Here is a 16,226-nt window from a genome sequence, read left to right as displayed (position 1 = left end):
TTTTAAATGTAAATGGTTGTGAGTAAATCATGCTTTAAGTAACTACTGCATTGTCACTTCTCACTGCTTCTCTCAGGCAGTGACATTCTCTCTTGGAAAAATTCAAAATACCAGATAAAATACCAAATACCTCTTCCAAACAGGCAAATGATACTTCATATTTCTTTGATCTGGTAAGATATAATACATTGTAACCAAAATCCATTTATATAATTGTATATAACTATATGTGGCTTCCATATGAAGGTTTTTAAAGTACAGGGATATATTTCCATATATAATAATTTATGATAGATAAAGGTACTAGTTAGACTTCTATTTTAGGACCATAATGCAGACTTTCCATAAGTCTTAATGTTTAGTTGAAGAAACAATATTGGAATGCTAAATGTAACAAAAAGTCTGTAGTTTAGGAGAACATTCACATTGACTGGAACTGTCTACATTTGTTCAGTGTAAAGCTATACATTGATTAGAAATAGCCAAAGTAGGAGAGACTACGTACTGCTATTGAAGCTACTGTTCCTCTATTCTTTCTTCTCAGTTTTCTTAGAAGAGTGGTTTTCAAAGTAGACTCCCAGGACCAGCACCATCAGTATTACCTAGGAAGTTGTTAGAAATGCAGATATTCAGGCCCCACCTCAGATCTGCAGAATCAGAATCTCTGGAGGTGGGAGCCAGAAGTCTGTGTGTTTGTACATCCTCCAGGTAAATCTCATGCATACTAAAATTTGAAACCCACTGTTCATAGCAATGTCCTATTATTTATTCACCCCCAGTCTCCATACATAATTTTAGGGCTTTCTCTCTCTCTCTACACACACACACACACACACACACACACACACACAATATTGGGGTCAGAAGACATCAGATGATGCATATATAACTTATCAAAGACCTCCATTGCTGCTTTTTCTCCCTACAGTTTTCCTGGTTGGTTCATGATTTTATTCAGCAATAAGATGAAAATTCCCATTTTCACTGAAGGATCCAGTGGATCATCATATTAACCCAACTGTACTGCATCCTCAAAAATAGTCCTTTCAGTGTAATTTTTAAGTCTTTTCTCATTCTTTTTCAATATTTTTCTTGTTAACAAGAAAAAAATGCAAACATTCTTGGCATGCATTCTTGACGTGGTTACAGTCAATGGCTCACAATATCATCACTTAGTTGTGTACTCATGACCATGATCATTCTATTGGAACATTTGCATCACTCCAGAAAAAGAAAGAAAAAAGAAAAAACTCATACATGCCATGCCCCTTACCCCTCCCTCTCATTAACCACTAGTATTTCAATCTACTCAATTTATTTTAACCTTTGTTCCCCCTATTATTTGTTTATTTCTTTTCCGTATTTTTTACCCATCTGTACATACAGTAGATAAAAGGAGCATAAGACACAAGGTTTTCACAATCACACAGTCACACTGCAAAGGTTTATCACTATACAATCATCTTCAAGAAATATGGCTACTGGAACACAGCTCTACAGTTTCAGGTACTTCCCTCTGGCCACTTTAATGCACCATAAACTGAAAAGGGGATATCTATATAGTACTAAAAATAACCTCCAGGATAACCTCTCAACTCTGTTTGAATTATCCCAGCCACTGACACTTTATTTTTTCTCATTTCTCTCTTCCCCCTTTTGGTCAAGAAGGTTTTCTCAATCCCTTGATGCCGAGTCCCAGCTCATCCTAGGATTTCTGTCCCATGTTGCCAGGGAGGTTTATACCCTTGGGATTCATGTCCCATGTAGAGGAGGGAAGGCAATGCGTTCACCTGCCGTATCGGCTGAGAGAGAGAGAGGCCACATCTAAGCAACAAAAGGGTTCTCTGGGAGTGACTCTTAGGCATAATTTTAAGAAGGCTTTTTTTTTTCTTGACTTTGTTTCTGATTCTGTTTCTCTCTTATATTTCTATCAGGCATAATTATACATTCCTTGTGTTTGGGTTGGTGACCTGCATAAAGTACTTTAAATCCATAATATTGGAAGTAATTGTAGACAGAGTTTCTGTGCTTACTGGAAAGCCTGACATAGAGAGAGAAGTAGAGTGTATAGACTTTGGACATATCCAGCCGTGTGTTTTGTTAAGGGTTGTGGCAATGCTCTGGATAACAGGTGCAAATGGGTGCTGAAATTGAGAAGATAATTGTGTTATTATAAAGAGGGACATTGTAAGCTGGAAAAGTAACATGATGGAAACATGCTAATCAAGCGAGAGATTAGCTGTTAAGAGGATGAGAATGAAGGAGTATACAGTAATTTGATCAGGGGTGTAATCTTGTAAATCTCCCTGAAGTCATGGGTCAGTAATGAATTCTAAAGGGGTATGCAGAGTGAGGGGACCTTGGAGGGATGACCAGGCTAGATTGTTAGAGATTATTTGCAAAAAAGTGAGAGGAGAGGAAATATCACTCATAAGGCCAGAGGACTGAATATGCCCTAGCATGAGGAAGAGTAAGAGGAATTATCTTGTTGTGGATATTTCCACCACCAAATTAGGGTAAAGTTAGTTTCTGGGAATTAGCTAAAGCAGATTTCTTCTAAGAGACTACAATTACTATCTGAAGAAGGAATGCAAATATAAAGATAAAAAATGCCAGGCCGCAAACACAGCAACCCAAAGTACTCATCTTATGCTGGGGCAGGTCTTGGAGGGTTTAAGTGCTCCAGTAGGCGTGCATAAATACTGTTAGTTGAGGTCCCTCCTCTGGCTGGTGAGGATGTCAGGGTCCCTTTCAGCTAGTTGTTGAGTCAGTGTAAGCCTGGAGAGATGAACCCAAAATGTTAACCCTGATAATTTAACTGCTGTTGGGGTGGTGAATTAAACTAGGTATGGTCCTAAGAGGGAGTAAAAGATTTTAGCTGAAGATTTTTTAGATATACATAGTCACCTGGGGATATGCGAGGATTAATGGGGCTTTGGGTAGTTTGAAGCAGGCTGCTATTTGCATAATCCTTAAGAGTTGCCCAAATTTGAGTTAAAGTAAAGAGGTAGTCTCTGTAGGAGACTGGAGGAGGGAGGTTGCCAAGTAATAAAGGCCTTCCATACGTTACTTCAAAGGGGCTTAACATATGGGGCTTGCATGGGGCACCTCTATTCTTGAGAAGTGCAATTGGTAATAGTTTAAGCCATGGTAATTGAGTTTGGGTCCTTAGTTTAGTTATTTGCATTTTAATTATGCCATTCATTCATTCTACTTTGCCTGATGACTGGGGGCAGTATTGGGTATGTAATTATCAGTGTATACCTAGGGCTTGAGATACTTGTGTAATTTGAGAAATAAATGCAGGACTTTTGTCCGATTGTATGGATGAAGGGAGGCCAAACCTAAGAATAATGCTTTGCGATAAAACAGTGGTTGCTTCAGATGCTTTTCCTGAGGTGGTAGGGAAGGCTTCAACCCATCCTGAAAAAGTGTCAAAACAAAAACTAGGAGGTATTTGAACTTTTTAACTAGTGAAAGGTTAGTAAAGTCAATTTGCCAGTCTTGCCCAGGGATTTGTCCTCTTGCTTAGGCAAGTATAGGTGGCTGGTTTGAAGTTGCCCTGAGGGGTGGAGCACTGACAGATGATGCATATCTTAGTGATATGCTGGTGTTTGAGTGGAGATTAGGGTGATTTATAGTTTGAGATAGGAGAGAAGCTAGTGGCTTGGTGCCAGTATGAAACTGGTCATGCACATCAGTTAAATTTTTCCATGCATGCTGTTGAGGCAAAATTATTTTGTCATTTAGATAAGATCAGCCTTCATTGAGAGTGGCACCAGGCTGGGCCAAGTCTGTCTGCTCTAAAGTGGAGTAAGTAGGTGTTGGGGTGGGCATTACTAGAAATTGAGTCGGGGTCTGAGCCTGTCTTTTTGCTTCTTCATCCGCTCTGTTATTACCTACAGAGATGGGGTCCTTTCTACTTTGATGATCCTTACAGTGAATAACTGCTACCTGGGCAGGCAGGGGTTTGTGCTGCCTCAAGGAGTTTAAGGATGAGAATTTTATTAATAATTGGATAATTTTTAGAAGTGACATGTCCCCTTTCTTTCTATATAGCTAGGTGTGAATGAATAATATGGAAAGTATATTTAGAGTCAGTACAAGCGTTAGTAGAGGTACCTGCTGGTAAACCGAGAGCTTGGGTGAGGCCTATGAATTCTGTCTTTGAGAAGTGGTGCCAGAAGGCAAAGGTCCAGACTCAGTTACCTCCTGGGTAGACACTATAGCCTATCCAGTCTGCTTAGAGGGATCTTTAAAAGCACTGCCATCTATAAACCAAGTATTAGCTGGAGGAGGCAGAGGGGAATCCTTTATGTTAGGAAATGGGTGAAAGAAATTATCTATGGCTTCTATACAGTTATGCATAGGTTTTTGATGCTTAAGAGGAGTAAGGAATTTTGCTGGGTTAGAAATTATAAGTAAATAGGATATTTTAACTTGGGAGTTATAAAGGAGCTGCGCATGTAGAGATTGAATATGAGAGGGGGGCACTAGAAAGAGCTTGGTGAGTTAAAAGGGAAGGTAAGTTATGAGAAGAAAGAACAGGTCATTGAGCATATGGCACAAGCTTAAGAGGTTATTGTATGAGGAGTGCTGCAGAGGTTAAGACTTTGAGACAAAGCGGCCACCCTAAGAATGGTGAGTCTAAGGCTTTAGAGAAATAAACAATTACACAAATGTCTGGTCCACTTGTGTGGGTTAAAATTCCAAGAGCAAAGCTGTCCTTGGTGTCTACATACAATGTAAAAGGCTTGCTGGGGTTTGGAAGAGCTAAGGTCGAGGCCTGGGTGAGGATATCTTAAGCTGTCTGAAAGAGTGTTTGATAGTTAAAAGATCATCTATTGGGTCCCAGAGATCTCCCACAGTGACTTAATGTAGGCTTTTAGCTACAAGCCCAAAATTAGGGACCCAGGTCCAGAAAAAGTAGGCTAAACCGAGGAAGGAAAGAAGTTCCTGTTTGATCTGTGGGAGGGGAATACTTAAAATCATCTCCTTGAGTTGGGTTGTAATGCCTTTCCCCGTAGGGGAGAGGAAGAGTCCTAAGTAAGTGACTTGAGGCTTAGAGAACTGCCTTTATCTTTGGAAACTCTATATCAATTCAGCTGTAAATAGTTAAAGAGGGTGACTGTGTGCTCTTTTGATAAGGTCTCAGAGGGACTGCACAGTAGGAGATCATCTACATATTGAAGCAGTTTACTGGGATGTAAGTTTGACCTTTGTAAGTCAGAAGCTAATGCTTGCCCAAATAAATGAGGGCTGTCTGTAAAGCCTAGTGGTAAAACTGTCAATGTGGATTGCTTAGAAGTTCTAGTAATGGGGTCTTTCCAAGTAAAAGCAAACAGATCTGAAGAGTTGGGGTGAGGTGGAATACTAAAGAAAGCATCTTTAAGGTCTAAGACTGTATAATGAGTAGTATTGGGGGAAATCTGGGAGAGCATAGAATATGAATTAGGAACTATAGAAGTAATGGATATGGTGGCTTGGTTAATTGCCCTAAGATCGTGGACTAGCTGGCAAGTGCCATTTGGTTTCTTTACTGCTAAGATAGGAGTATAAGATAGGCTGTTTCTCTGAGGAGCTCGGAGGTCAATAGCCTCTGAACTATGGGTTTTAGGTCCGTGAGAGCTTGTGGGGTTAGAAGATATTGAGATTTGTTTTGGAAATTCTCCGGGCTTCCTGAGAGAAACTTGAACAGGAACATGATGTTTAACGATGGAAGGGGTGAAGCTATCCCATACCTAGGAATCCACTTTTTCTAGCCGTGGGGGCAGAACTATTTCCATAAGGGAAGAGAGTGTTTCTCCTACAGACAGGAGCGGGAGGGTTTGCAGCAATTGGTTTGCATATTTTATTTCTGTCAATTGAAGAGTTGCTTTAAGCTTTGCTGAAATATCTCACCCTAATAAAGGGGTCGGAAAGCTTGGAGCTATTAAAAAGCTATGAGAAGAGTTATAATTTTTTATACTGCAGGACATTACCTCTAGGTAATGTTTTAAGGGGAACTGAGCATTGACCTGTAATACCTATGACTGAAATTGAGGAGGGAATGAGCTTCCCCAAATGCTCAGGCAGGACAGAGTATGTGGCGCCCATGTCTAAAATGAAAGAAATGGGTTTACCTGCCACCTTTAAGGTTACCCTGGGTTCCGTGGCCGTGATGGTCATGATTGGGGCTGTGCCGGAGCCAGGGCCTCGTCAGTCATCTGCAGCTAGTCTGAGGAGGTCGCCCAGTTCTGGGGCTGGTGACACCTGTTTAGGAGGGGAAGGCTGTCTGAACCCCTCGGTTATAGGTCATAGGACAGTCGGCCCTCCCGTGGCCTCTTTGGTGGCACTGGGCAGGGGCCCAGCTGTGGGCTCCACGGTAGTTGGATTGGTTACTGGGTGCATTGTTTGGCCCAGTGGCCCGTTTTACCACAATGAAAGCACAGGCAGGATGTCACTTTCTCACTCCCAAAATTTTGGTTTCTAGTACCGCAAATTACCCTGGGTTGTCTTAAGGCATTGGCAAGGAGCAAATAGTGGGAATCATCTCTCTCCTGTCTGACCCTTTCTCGGGCTGCTTCCTTTGCTTCTCTCTCCCTTTCCCTTTGTTTTTCTTTTGCCTCTTTTTCTTGTTCTTTTTGTTTTTCTGCCAGCTCTATTTCTTCCTGTCTATTGTTAAACACTTTAAAAGTTGCCTTCATAACTTCTTGCTGGGGTGCTGTTCCATTTTTTTGAAGTTTCTTTTGAATATCTGGGGCCAGTTGGGTGGTAAAATGGGTATGAAGAAAAAGCTCTTCTTCTTTGGAGGAAGGATCAATATTTGAATATTTTAAAATAGCCTCGGATAAACAATTTAAGAAGGAGGCTGGGTTCTCTTCTTTTCCCTGAGTGATTTCTGATATTTTATCATAGTTAATAGCTTTGAAACCTGCATTTCTCATCCCTTCAATAACGCAAGTAAGAAAATGTTCCATTCTTTTTTATCTGGGGATAGGTCCTGATAGTCCCAATTTGGGTCTGTGGTGGGGACTGCATTTGTTCCTTGCCTTCCATGAAAACTACTGGGGTTATCTGCAAAAAGTTTGTTGACATGCGCTGTAGCCACAGCCCAAATGCAATCCATTTCTTATGGGGTTGCATTGGAAGTTATAATCACATAAACATCCTGGTAAGTTGTTATATGATTGGATTAAATACCTGAACTCTTTTGTAAATTTAGTTGGATCTGCTGAGAAGGACTCGAGCTGATTTTCAATTTAGCTTAGATCTGAAGGAGAAAAGGGAACATGAACTTTCATTATGCATTCCCATCCTGCTATTTCTCATAGGGAAAATGTGCTTTTTGATGGGGGTTTCATTGCTTGCACCAGGCCATGAAATAGAGTGAAAGGGGTGAAGTAAGTTGGGGAGAATGAGTAGAATCAGGGAGAGGGAGATAAAAGGTGAGTGCTAAAGTAGGAGAGGGCTTATTGGAGATAGGGGAAGGTACAAGAGAGGAAAGGATTGAGGAGGAGGGAAGGAGAGTGGAGGAGGTTGGGAAGAGCTGTGAAAGGGGAACATATTCAAGAGGGTGATGGTCAGTGGGGTCAAAGAAGGAGAAGTCGTTAGAGGATTCCTTATCATCAGCATTCCTAGAGGGAGGGTCGGAGGAAGGCTTAGAAGGTTTATCATGAAGGAGAACAGTTTGGCACGAAGTGACAGAGTGGCACAGAGAAGGTTGAGACCTGAGGGTTCAGAAAGCCTGAGAGTAAGGAACTTCAGACCATGTGTCATTGTGCTGAATGGAATTATCAAGTTCAGTGAGATTTGCCAATCAAAAGACGCATTTTCTAGCCAACATTTTTGTTGTTCTAAATGGTATTGCAGCCAAATTGTATTGCAGAAAAAAAAAGAAGTTTCTTTGGTTTTATTTTTTCTTTAAATTGGAGCTTATTGAAATTATGGAGTAAACATCCAAGGGGAGTAGATTTAGGGGGATAATTAGTTTTAGAGTCACTGTGAAGTGACTGGGCATTGCCCATGATGATGAGAGGAGAGGAAGGCTTGCGGAAGTCTGCTTATGGGAGTCTCATGGTATTTTGCTCATGGGAGCCTTACGACTTACTGCTCCATTGGAGGCTTACAGTTACCAGCTCCTTTGGAGGTTTGCGGTTTCCTTGGGGATGTGAGGCAGACATGTGTTGGGGCATTGCTCATGGGAGGCTCATGGAATTGTGCTTGTGGAAGGTTACAAGTTACTGCTCCCTTAGAGGCTTGCAATTACCAGCTCCCTTGGAGGCTTATGGGGCTATCCAAGATGTAGCTTAAATGAAACTAACAACCCAGATCCACAAACCTTCTTGGCGACAAAGCAGGTGTCCCTGGTTTGTCATCGGGGCCAGGAAAGTGTGTGCAGTCTTTCGTTCAAGGCTCCCAAATTACTTTGACTCCTGCATGGGGAATAATGCTCCCAGAGCATTGGAGAACTTTTACTGAGTACTCAGGTTTTGTATGCACTGAGCCTGGGGCCACATTAAAGCAAGCCTATGAACCACACGGGGGTGGGCCAGGTTGTCGCTAAGACACTGAACAAAACTCTTGAAGGGATGATCTGGGCAAAAGGCATTACTTACCTAGGGTCGAATTAACTGTAAATGTTTGAGTGCTGTGGAGGTGATCTAGCATCGCATGAAGATGGTCTGAGTTGGTGGACTCAAGCCATCAAGTGCATGGAAGCCTGAATGACTGTGCAGTTTGGGGGACAGAGTCAACAGGAAAGCTGTTCCTGTAGCCCGAAGGGGTCAGAAACTCAAACCTCAGTCTGATCTCTGAACAGAGTTGACTGGAAAGTGTTCCCATCGCCCTGAGGGGCTGGAAAGCTAAGCCTCTCTTAGACCTCCATCCCAGGTTTTGGCACCAGATGTAGCATGGAGTCATTAAGGAATCTATGCATGACAGCGAGTCAAAGCTTAAGAGATTTATTGAAGAAAAAGCGACAGAATGAGAGCCAGTGCAAAGAAAGGAGATGGCTCTGGCTCTCTTTTTGAAGGCCAGATCTTTAAAGGAAAAAATGCCAAGAGGAGTGGTGGTGATGTGCAGCTGCAGGCATCACTGGGAGTTATCAGGCTGGAGCAGATCATGAATGACCTCATTCTCATGGTTATCTGGTCTTGCCTCTGGTGGCTGAGGTGTTGGCACATCTGTGTTCTTCTATCTTGCCGCCACATCAGGTCCTGTCAGGGAAGCTACTGAGGAAGAGAAACTGAGGGGACCCCCCAGGTCACAGAATCCATTTTATATGTCGAGTTCTTTTTCTGAGACCTGACATCCGCTTCCTTCATATCTCTAGACAAAGTCTGACCCCTTTTTCAATTTTTTAAACAATTCCTGTACAGGGTACTACTGACTTTCATGGCTTCAGAGCTCTAATTCTGAGTCTCAGGTGTTACATAAACAGCTGAAGTTTCTGGGAATGACCAGGTTAGATAAAAACAGCTCAGTATCTTAGAATTTAGAAATAAAAGTTACAACTACTGAATATATGTGACTGCAGTAAGAACTTACAATCTAGGACCCTTTACAATAGGCCCCAACCTGACAACCCATGCTCTCAACTTCAGTTCACCAAGTTTTTATATTATTGTTAGTCCAGATGAATGAGGCATGATAATATTTGTCTGTTTCTTTCTGACATTTCATTCACACAGTCCTTAAAGTTCATTTATCTATTACCATGCCTCACAACTTCATTCCTTCTTGCAGCCTCTCAGTAGTCCACTATATGTATAAACCACAGTTCCCCCTTCCATTCTCAGTTGTTGTATTCTTAGGCCACCTCCATCCACCATAAATCTCAAACACTTCTGCCATAAACGCCAGTGTGCAAAGGTCCATTCCTATCCCTACACTCAGTTCTTCCAGGTGTATAATGGCAACCACACCCCTAACCTCCTGTGGAGCCACCACACTGTCCTGCACTTCTCTGGCTTGCTATCTCTTGATTTGAGAGACACCTTTCAAGGATTCCTGAATTTTGGAAGTTAGTTAATTTGATAATATTTTTGAATGATTTTATTAGCATATGAAGGTCCTGGAAGCTTCTGTATGGAAAATTATTTGGTAATTTCAAGAATCCGAATATACCAACATAAATGATCTCCTTTATTTTCAGATCATAGATGCTTAGATGTCTAGATTTACGTGAGAATTGTAGACCTGGAACTATTAGGCCATTGAATTTTTAACTTTTCACAATTTTTGACAAAGGAAATTTGCATATTAAGGAATGTTGGAACTTTTGTTTTATTATCTATTAAAATTATGTTGTTTACATTTGCTATTTCTAAAATATTTCCTAGGTAAACTATTGTGGTTCCTAGACTTTATATGATACCAGCGAATGTTTTGAATTATCCCTTTTCCATGTGAAGAATTTAAGAATAGCAGACTTTGTTAGCTTCAAACAATTTAGCGATAATTCCAAGAAAATAAACGAGAAAATAGACTTAACAGTTCTTTTTGAATATTTTATTACTTCATGAAGCACCTCATTCTTTACAATGTCCTAAACAGACTATACAGATTATTTAACTTGATGAATGAATGACCACAATCCAACAGAATTATGTGTTGTCAGTTCTGCCCCTTCCATATTTAAAGACTGGCTTGTATATTCACATAGCTGATCAAGCTGTATGAACATTAATAATTGGTGTGACTTAAAACAAAACAAGCAACCCATTATGTGGGCCATTTCATCACAAAAAAAAATAAATATTGACCCTTTAATTCATGTTTATGAGAATTACAAGTAGATAACTACATGATTGCTTTATCTTCTCACTGACACAAATCTACCATTGATTAACTGACCTTTTGAAAAATACCTGGACTATCAATTCCATTGTACATATGGCAAATAAGATTATTCCATTTGTTTTAGTCCTACAATGGCAGTATACATCCCTAAATTATAAATATTTATATTCTGTTCTGCTAGCTCTCTGAATGGGCAAAATATTAATGCTGTCTACACAGATTTTCCTCAAGCTTCATATAGTTTGCATTTTTAGTGTTCAGGAAATAATGCCTAACTTCAAAGCTGTGACCATGATAAACTTTATTTACTTTCCTAAACAGTTTAATAGAGTAGTTGAAGATGCATGTAATCAGTGTAATTATATCTAAATTCATAATAATATAGTCGTATTCAATTATATTTATAGTGTTTAGAAATATTTTAAAATTTCAGTTTTCTAACACCCAACCAATTGTAAAATTTTCTGAGCATATCATATTGCATGCACATCTGCAGAAAGCCTTTTTAAAGGTCAGAAATTTTAGGCTATTGTATATGTTCTTGCTATCATTTGGGGGACAAATGTAGTAGTTTCATTTTCAAGTGACATTCATTATTTCATTCAAACAACATTTCTTAAAAGGTTACTGAACATAGGGCAGTGCAACAGTGGCTCAGTGGCAAAATACTCACCTGGGTTCGATTCCTGGAGCCCGCACATGCCAAGAAAAAAATAATAATAATAAGACTACTGAGCACATAGAAAAGGTGATGAATTAGATACTATACTATCCTCAATAATTCAAAGAATGTGTAGTCTAATAGAGGGCTTCAGTGACATTCTGTAAAATGAGATCAATAATGTATATGAACTGAATAATGAATATGGGATGCTTTGATGATTTTATATTGAAGGTACTCTGCATTGTTTTTTAAACTTTATCATTCAGTCCATTGATTCTAACTCCTTCTCACTGTTTCTGAATCCAGAGTCCTCATTTCCTTCCTTACCTAGTTTAAAAATCCATAGTCTATCGTTATAATCATTTATTTACTTAAATACTCTCTCAACATTTTTGCCCTTCTTTTCCCTCTTCCATATTTGCTTGACAAAACCAATATCCAGTTAAATCCAATTTCTGCATGCTCCAGAAATCCAAATTTCTACTTGTCAAAGAAATTTCTGCACCTAGGCAGCTGAATGTGGTTACAGGAATACAGATAAACATCTGATATCATTTAAATTCATGACCATTGACATCAGTTAATATATTATGATCATCTCATGAACAAAACGAATACTACCAAAATATACTGCCATTACAGAACTTAATGAAGAAAGATTGAGAAAGGCCACTATTTTATATCAATAAACATTACATTTATTACAATTCCAACAAATCCCTGAGAATACCTATGTTTGCATGTACCAATGTATTTAAACTTTTGACGTAATCATTTTAGCTCTTATTTAACTTCTAGACCTAAACATGATTAGATACATTGGTAATCTACTGTCTAGTTTTAACTTGTTTTTTGTTGAAGGTAAGTTTATTTTTAGTTAACTTTTAATATACTTTATGTATAATACTTAAAGATTTTAACATTTTAACATTTCCTCTCAATGTTTTTCTTGATTTCTAGTTGATTTACTGACTTCACAATGTCTGAAAGTAGATTCAGCAATCTCACTTGGGATCAAGTTACAAAGTTGGATAAAGTGTTAGGTGAAGTAACTCCTATTCACGGAAGGGGGCATTTCCCCACATTGGAAGTAAAACCAAAAGATATCATTCATATTGTGAAATACCAACTCATAAAACAAGGAATTATTGTTAAAGATGCGCGATTGAATGGTTCCACAGCAAGTTACATACTTGCAAGCCATAGTGGAATCAACTATAAGGATCTGGACATTGTTTTTAGTGTTGAACTTCCAAGTGATCAAGAATTTCAAGTTGTTAAGGATGCAGTTCTAAGTTGTCTACTTGACTTTTTACCAAAAGGTGTAAAGAAGGAGAAAATCACCCTAAAAATCATGAAAGAGGCTTACGTAGAGAAGATGGTCAAAGTTTGCAATAAGCATGATCGTTGGAGTCTCATCTCTCTTTCAAATAACACTGGGAAGAATGTAGAACTAAAATTTGTGGATTCACTCCGAAGACAATTTGAATTTAGTGTTGACTCCTTTCAAATCCTGTTGGATTCTGTGTTAGACTTCTATAGTGATAAAAGTGCTAAGCTTGTCAAAGAATCTTATCCTGTTGTTGTAGCTGAAAGCATGTATGGAGATTTCCAAGAAGCAATGACACATTTACAAAACAAGCTTATATCTACCAGGAAACCTGAAGAGATTAGAGGTGGTGGCCTTCTGAAGTATAGCAATTTGCTGGTTCGTGACTTCAAGCCAGCTTGTGAAGCAGAAATCAAGACCCTGGAACGTTATATGTGTTCCAGATTCTTCATTGATTTTCCTGATGTAATAGAACAGCAAAGGAAGATTGAATCATACCTCCTCAACCATTTCATAGGTGAAGAAAAGAGCAAGTATGACTATCTTATGACTTTGCATGGAGTTGTGAATGAAAGCACCGTTTGTCTCATGAGTTATGAAAGAAGACAGACTCTCAACATGATCAGCCTAATGGCTTTGAAAGTGCTTGGAGAACAGAATATCCTCCCCAATGCAGACAGTGTAACTTGCTTTTATCAGCCTGCTCCATACTTTCCTGATGAAGGAGGTTATCCTACTTATTATGTAACATCTGGACCACCACCCATTTTCTTCCAGCCATACCACCCACTGCTCTTCCATGTGCAATGGTATGGATTAAAACACATACAAATGCACCAGAAATTTTGCTTTAATTAAACACCTCTTAAAGCAAGTTTCCAAATTTCATAATACTCAAAATCTATTTTTGTTTTTTGTGAAGTTGCCAACTGTTTTCCACCAATTACAGTATAAGCCATCATATTAAATACAATATCATCTGTGTACTGACCACTTTAAATTAATTTAAAATATTATTGATTAGTTATAATGACCTTCAAATGTTATGGAGATGATTTTTAAATCTTGCTGACTACTTAAAATGACCTTAAAGTTTGCTGTGACAAATATATTAGTGATGCCCCCAGCTTTCATTGAAACATAAAAGAACAGATATATATTTTAAATTCCAGAGTGCAGTGAAAACGAATGCCAGAAATTTTTATATTCAATCAGTAGCTGTTACCTTCATTTCAGTTTTTCTAGTGCATAATACCATCCATGAATTTTCAGTATTTAGCAGAAACACCTAATTTCAAAGACAGCAAATTCAGAAGATACTAAAAATGCTGGATTTTGTGAGCATTTATTTTGTATCCCTATTAAAATATGTTGGGTTACAAAATCCTAATGTAGTTAGTTAGAAGGAATACTGAAAAAAAAATGGTTCTGGAAAACACTGGGCATTAGTGATTTCTTAACCACCAAATAAGACATTTAGTTTAATTTGTAGATCTGAAAAATAATGTCCATTTGTACAACCAATACTGTGCACATTTCTTGATTTTTCATTCTAAATAAGTTCAAAAGAATGAAAATAACCAAATCTGAATGTGAAAGCTTTCTATTTTTATCTCTTACAAAAAGAGACTCCAAATGGCAAGAAAAAACAGATAGAGTTTTTAACCATAGCATTTACTATTTTTATGACCCATTTGATCAACACCTTAATATTTCTGGAAATACTCAGTGTTAGTAAGTGAAAATATTTTCATTATCAATAAATTAAGCATTTAAAAGAAACATTTGTTTTTACCAAAGGCATGCCACCTAAGTGCCACCCATAACGCTATAATTATTCAGCAACTGCATTTGTTCACCAGGTATCTAAATATCTACTCTCATTGCATCAGGTATGTTTATTAGAAAATTTACCACTGAGATTAAAAAGTTTCTTCCCATAATGAAGAAAATGTTTCATGACCAGTATTATCTGGGGTGACAGAGCGGTGCTATTCTGAATGAGTGTAGATAAGATCATCAGAAAACCTCAGTATTTTAACCTTCTTTTGAAGGTTATGAGTTTCCATCTGTTTTCATTGACCACCACAAATTTTTCCATCACAGAATGACGTGACAGCTGTATTATGAGAATCTGTCACTTACATACTATGTTTAACTTGTTTTTTCTCTATTATAATCTTGGATGCAAGAAGTACATCAGATATGGCATTTTCAAATATTAGTATTTCCAAGATGTTTTATACCAAAGTATCACTTACCATCGATATATATAGATATCACAGAACCCTGAGGCTTTAAAGCATATGGACTTACCTCCTTCCTTGGGACAAATAAAGCATTTATAATCATTAACGAGAGAATGGAGTAATTTACATAATGTGTTGGCTAAAGAAGACTGATCTTTCTTTCTGTGTGAATATACTGTAGCTTTCAGTTAGTGAGGGTACATAAAATGAAGGAATATATGCTATATTATCAGTACCAAAAAAGCAATCCCACAAGGACATATGGGAAAACTATTATAGTGTAAGTTTGCTATTTTCCAGAATAGCATTTTACAGTGAAAAGCAAAGTTCTGTAGCTATTGGGAAACATTTTATCCCTATATGTCCCTTTAGCTTTCTTTGGTCTTATATGGGATTTTGAACAACTTACCTACAAGGCAAAATCTTGCTAAGAAGATGGCTTGAAAGCTGCATGCTCATAACCTTTCAAGCATGATTTTCCATTGTAGTAAAACAGCACAGAATTTGCATTTATGATTTTCTGAAGAGAGAAATTCCAGAACTGTTTAATGGAGATGATATGGCTTTCTCTCTCTTGACTTTCATACTATTGATACAAAAAAAAATCTGGTGCTGGAGTATATGCCATTCCATTACAAGAGAGAAACCATGTTGTCTTTGCCTATTTTAATCTATGACCATTTTATTTTCTAACAAATCTAAGACCAGTTTTTGGTTTGAAATGTCTTTTATCCCCTCCAGAAACCTAACCAAAACCAAAAAAGTTCAGCCTTTTTGATTCAGCTCTACCATTCATATCAGTGGAGACAACTTTGGCACCAGCTCCAGTACTATAATTTTTTAAACCAGGATATTCTTGCATTTCATAAATATCCACATTTTAATAAAAAATCCCGATATGTGATATTTGTAACTTTTAAATTCAGACGTATCCTTCCAATAGTGAGTGACTGATACCCAGTTTAGTAAAAGGAAATATTAAGATTAAGTAATTTTAATTGGAAAATAGTTCAATTAAAGACAAAATATCAGAGCTAGAATAGTTAGGAAATTCTCCAAAAAATAAGGAAAGCATCTTGTGCCTAAATTCCATTTTCATATATCAGCAAACCCCTATTAAAATGCATAAAAATTAAAGAATTTAAAAAAGTGTTTCTAAAGCTACATTTTAGTTTTAGGCATTGACAGAGATATCAATATG

At 38.1% G+C, this 16,226-nt stretch overlaps 1 protein-coding gene across 1 annotated transcript in view; it reads left to right on the top strand.

Moving 5' to 3' along the window:
• The window catches only part of TENT5D (terminal nucleotidyltransferase 5D), a 75,866-nt gene that overhangs the window by 55,839 nt on the left and 3,801 nt on the right, over positions 1 to 16,226 (top strand). The window contains exon 4 of the mRNA XM_077144912.1: positions 12,407 to 13,585. Coding sequence (XP_077001027.1) covers positions 12,426 to 13,585 — 1,160 coding nt within the window. The 5' untranslated portion in view covers positions 12,407 to 12,425. The remainder of the gene's footprint in view (positions 1 to 12,406; positions 13,586 to 16,226) is intronic.

The sequence above is a fragment of the Tamandua tetradactyla genome, chromosome X (assembly GCF_023851605.1).
Source record: "Tamandua tetradactyla isolate mTamTet1 chromosome X, mTamTet1.pri, whole genome shotgun sequence".
Classification (NCBI taxonomy): Eukaryota; Metazoa; Chordata; class Mammalia; order Pilosa; family Myrmecophagidae; genus Tamandua; species Tamandua tetradactyla.
The sequence above is the reverse complement of the archived record's forward strand: the minus strand, read 5'-3'. Positions and strand labels throughout refer to the sequence as shown.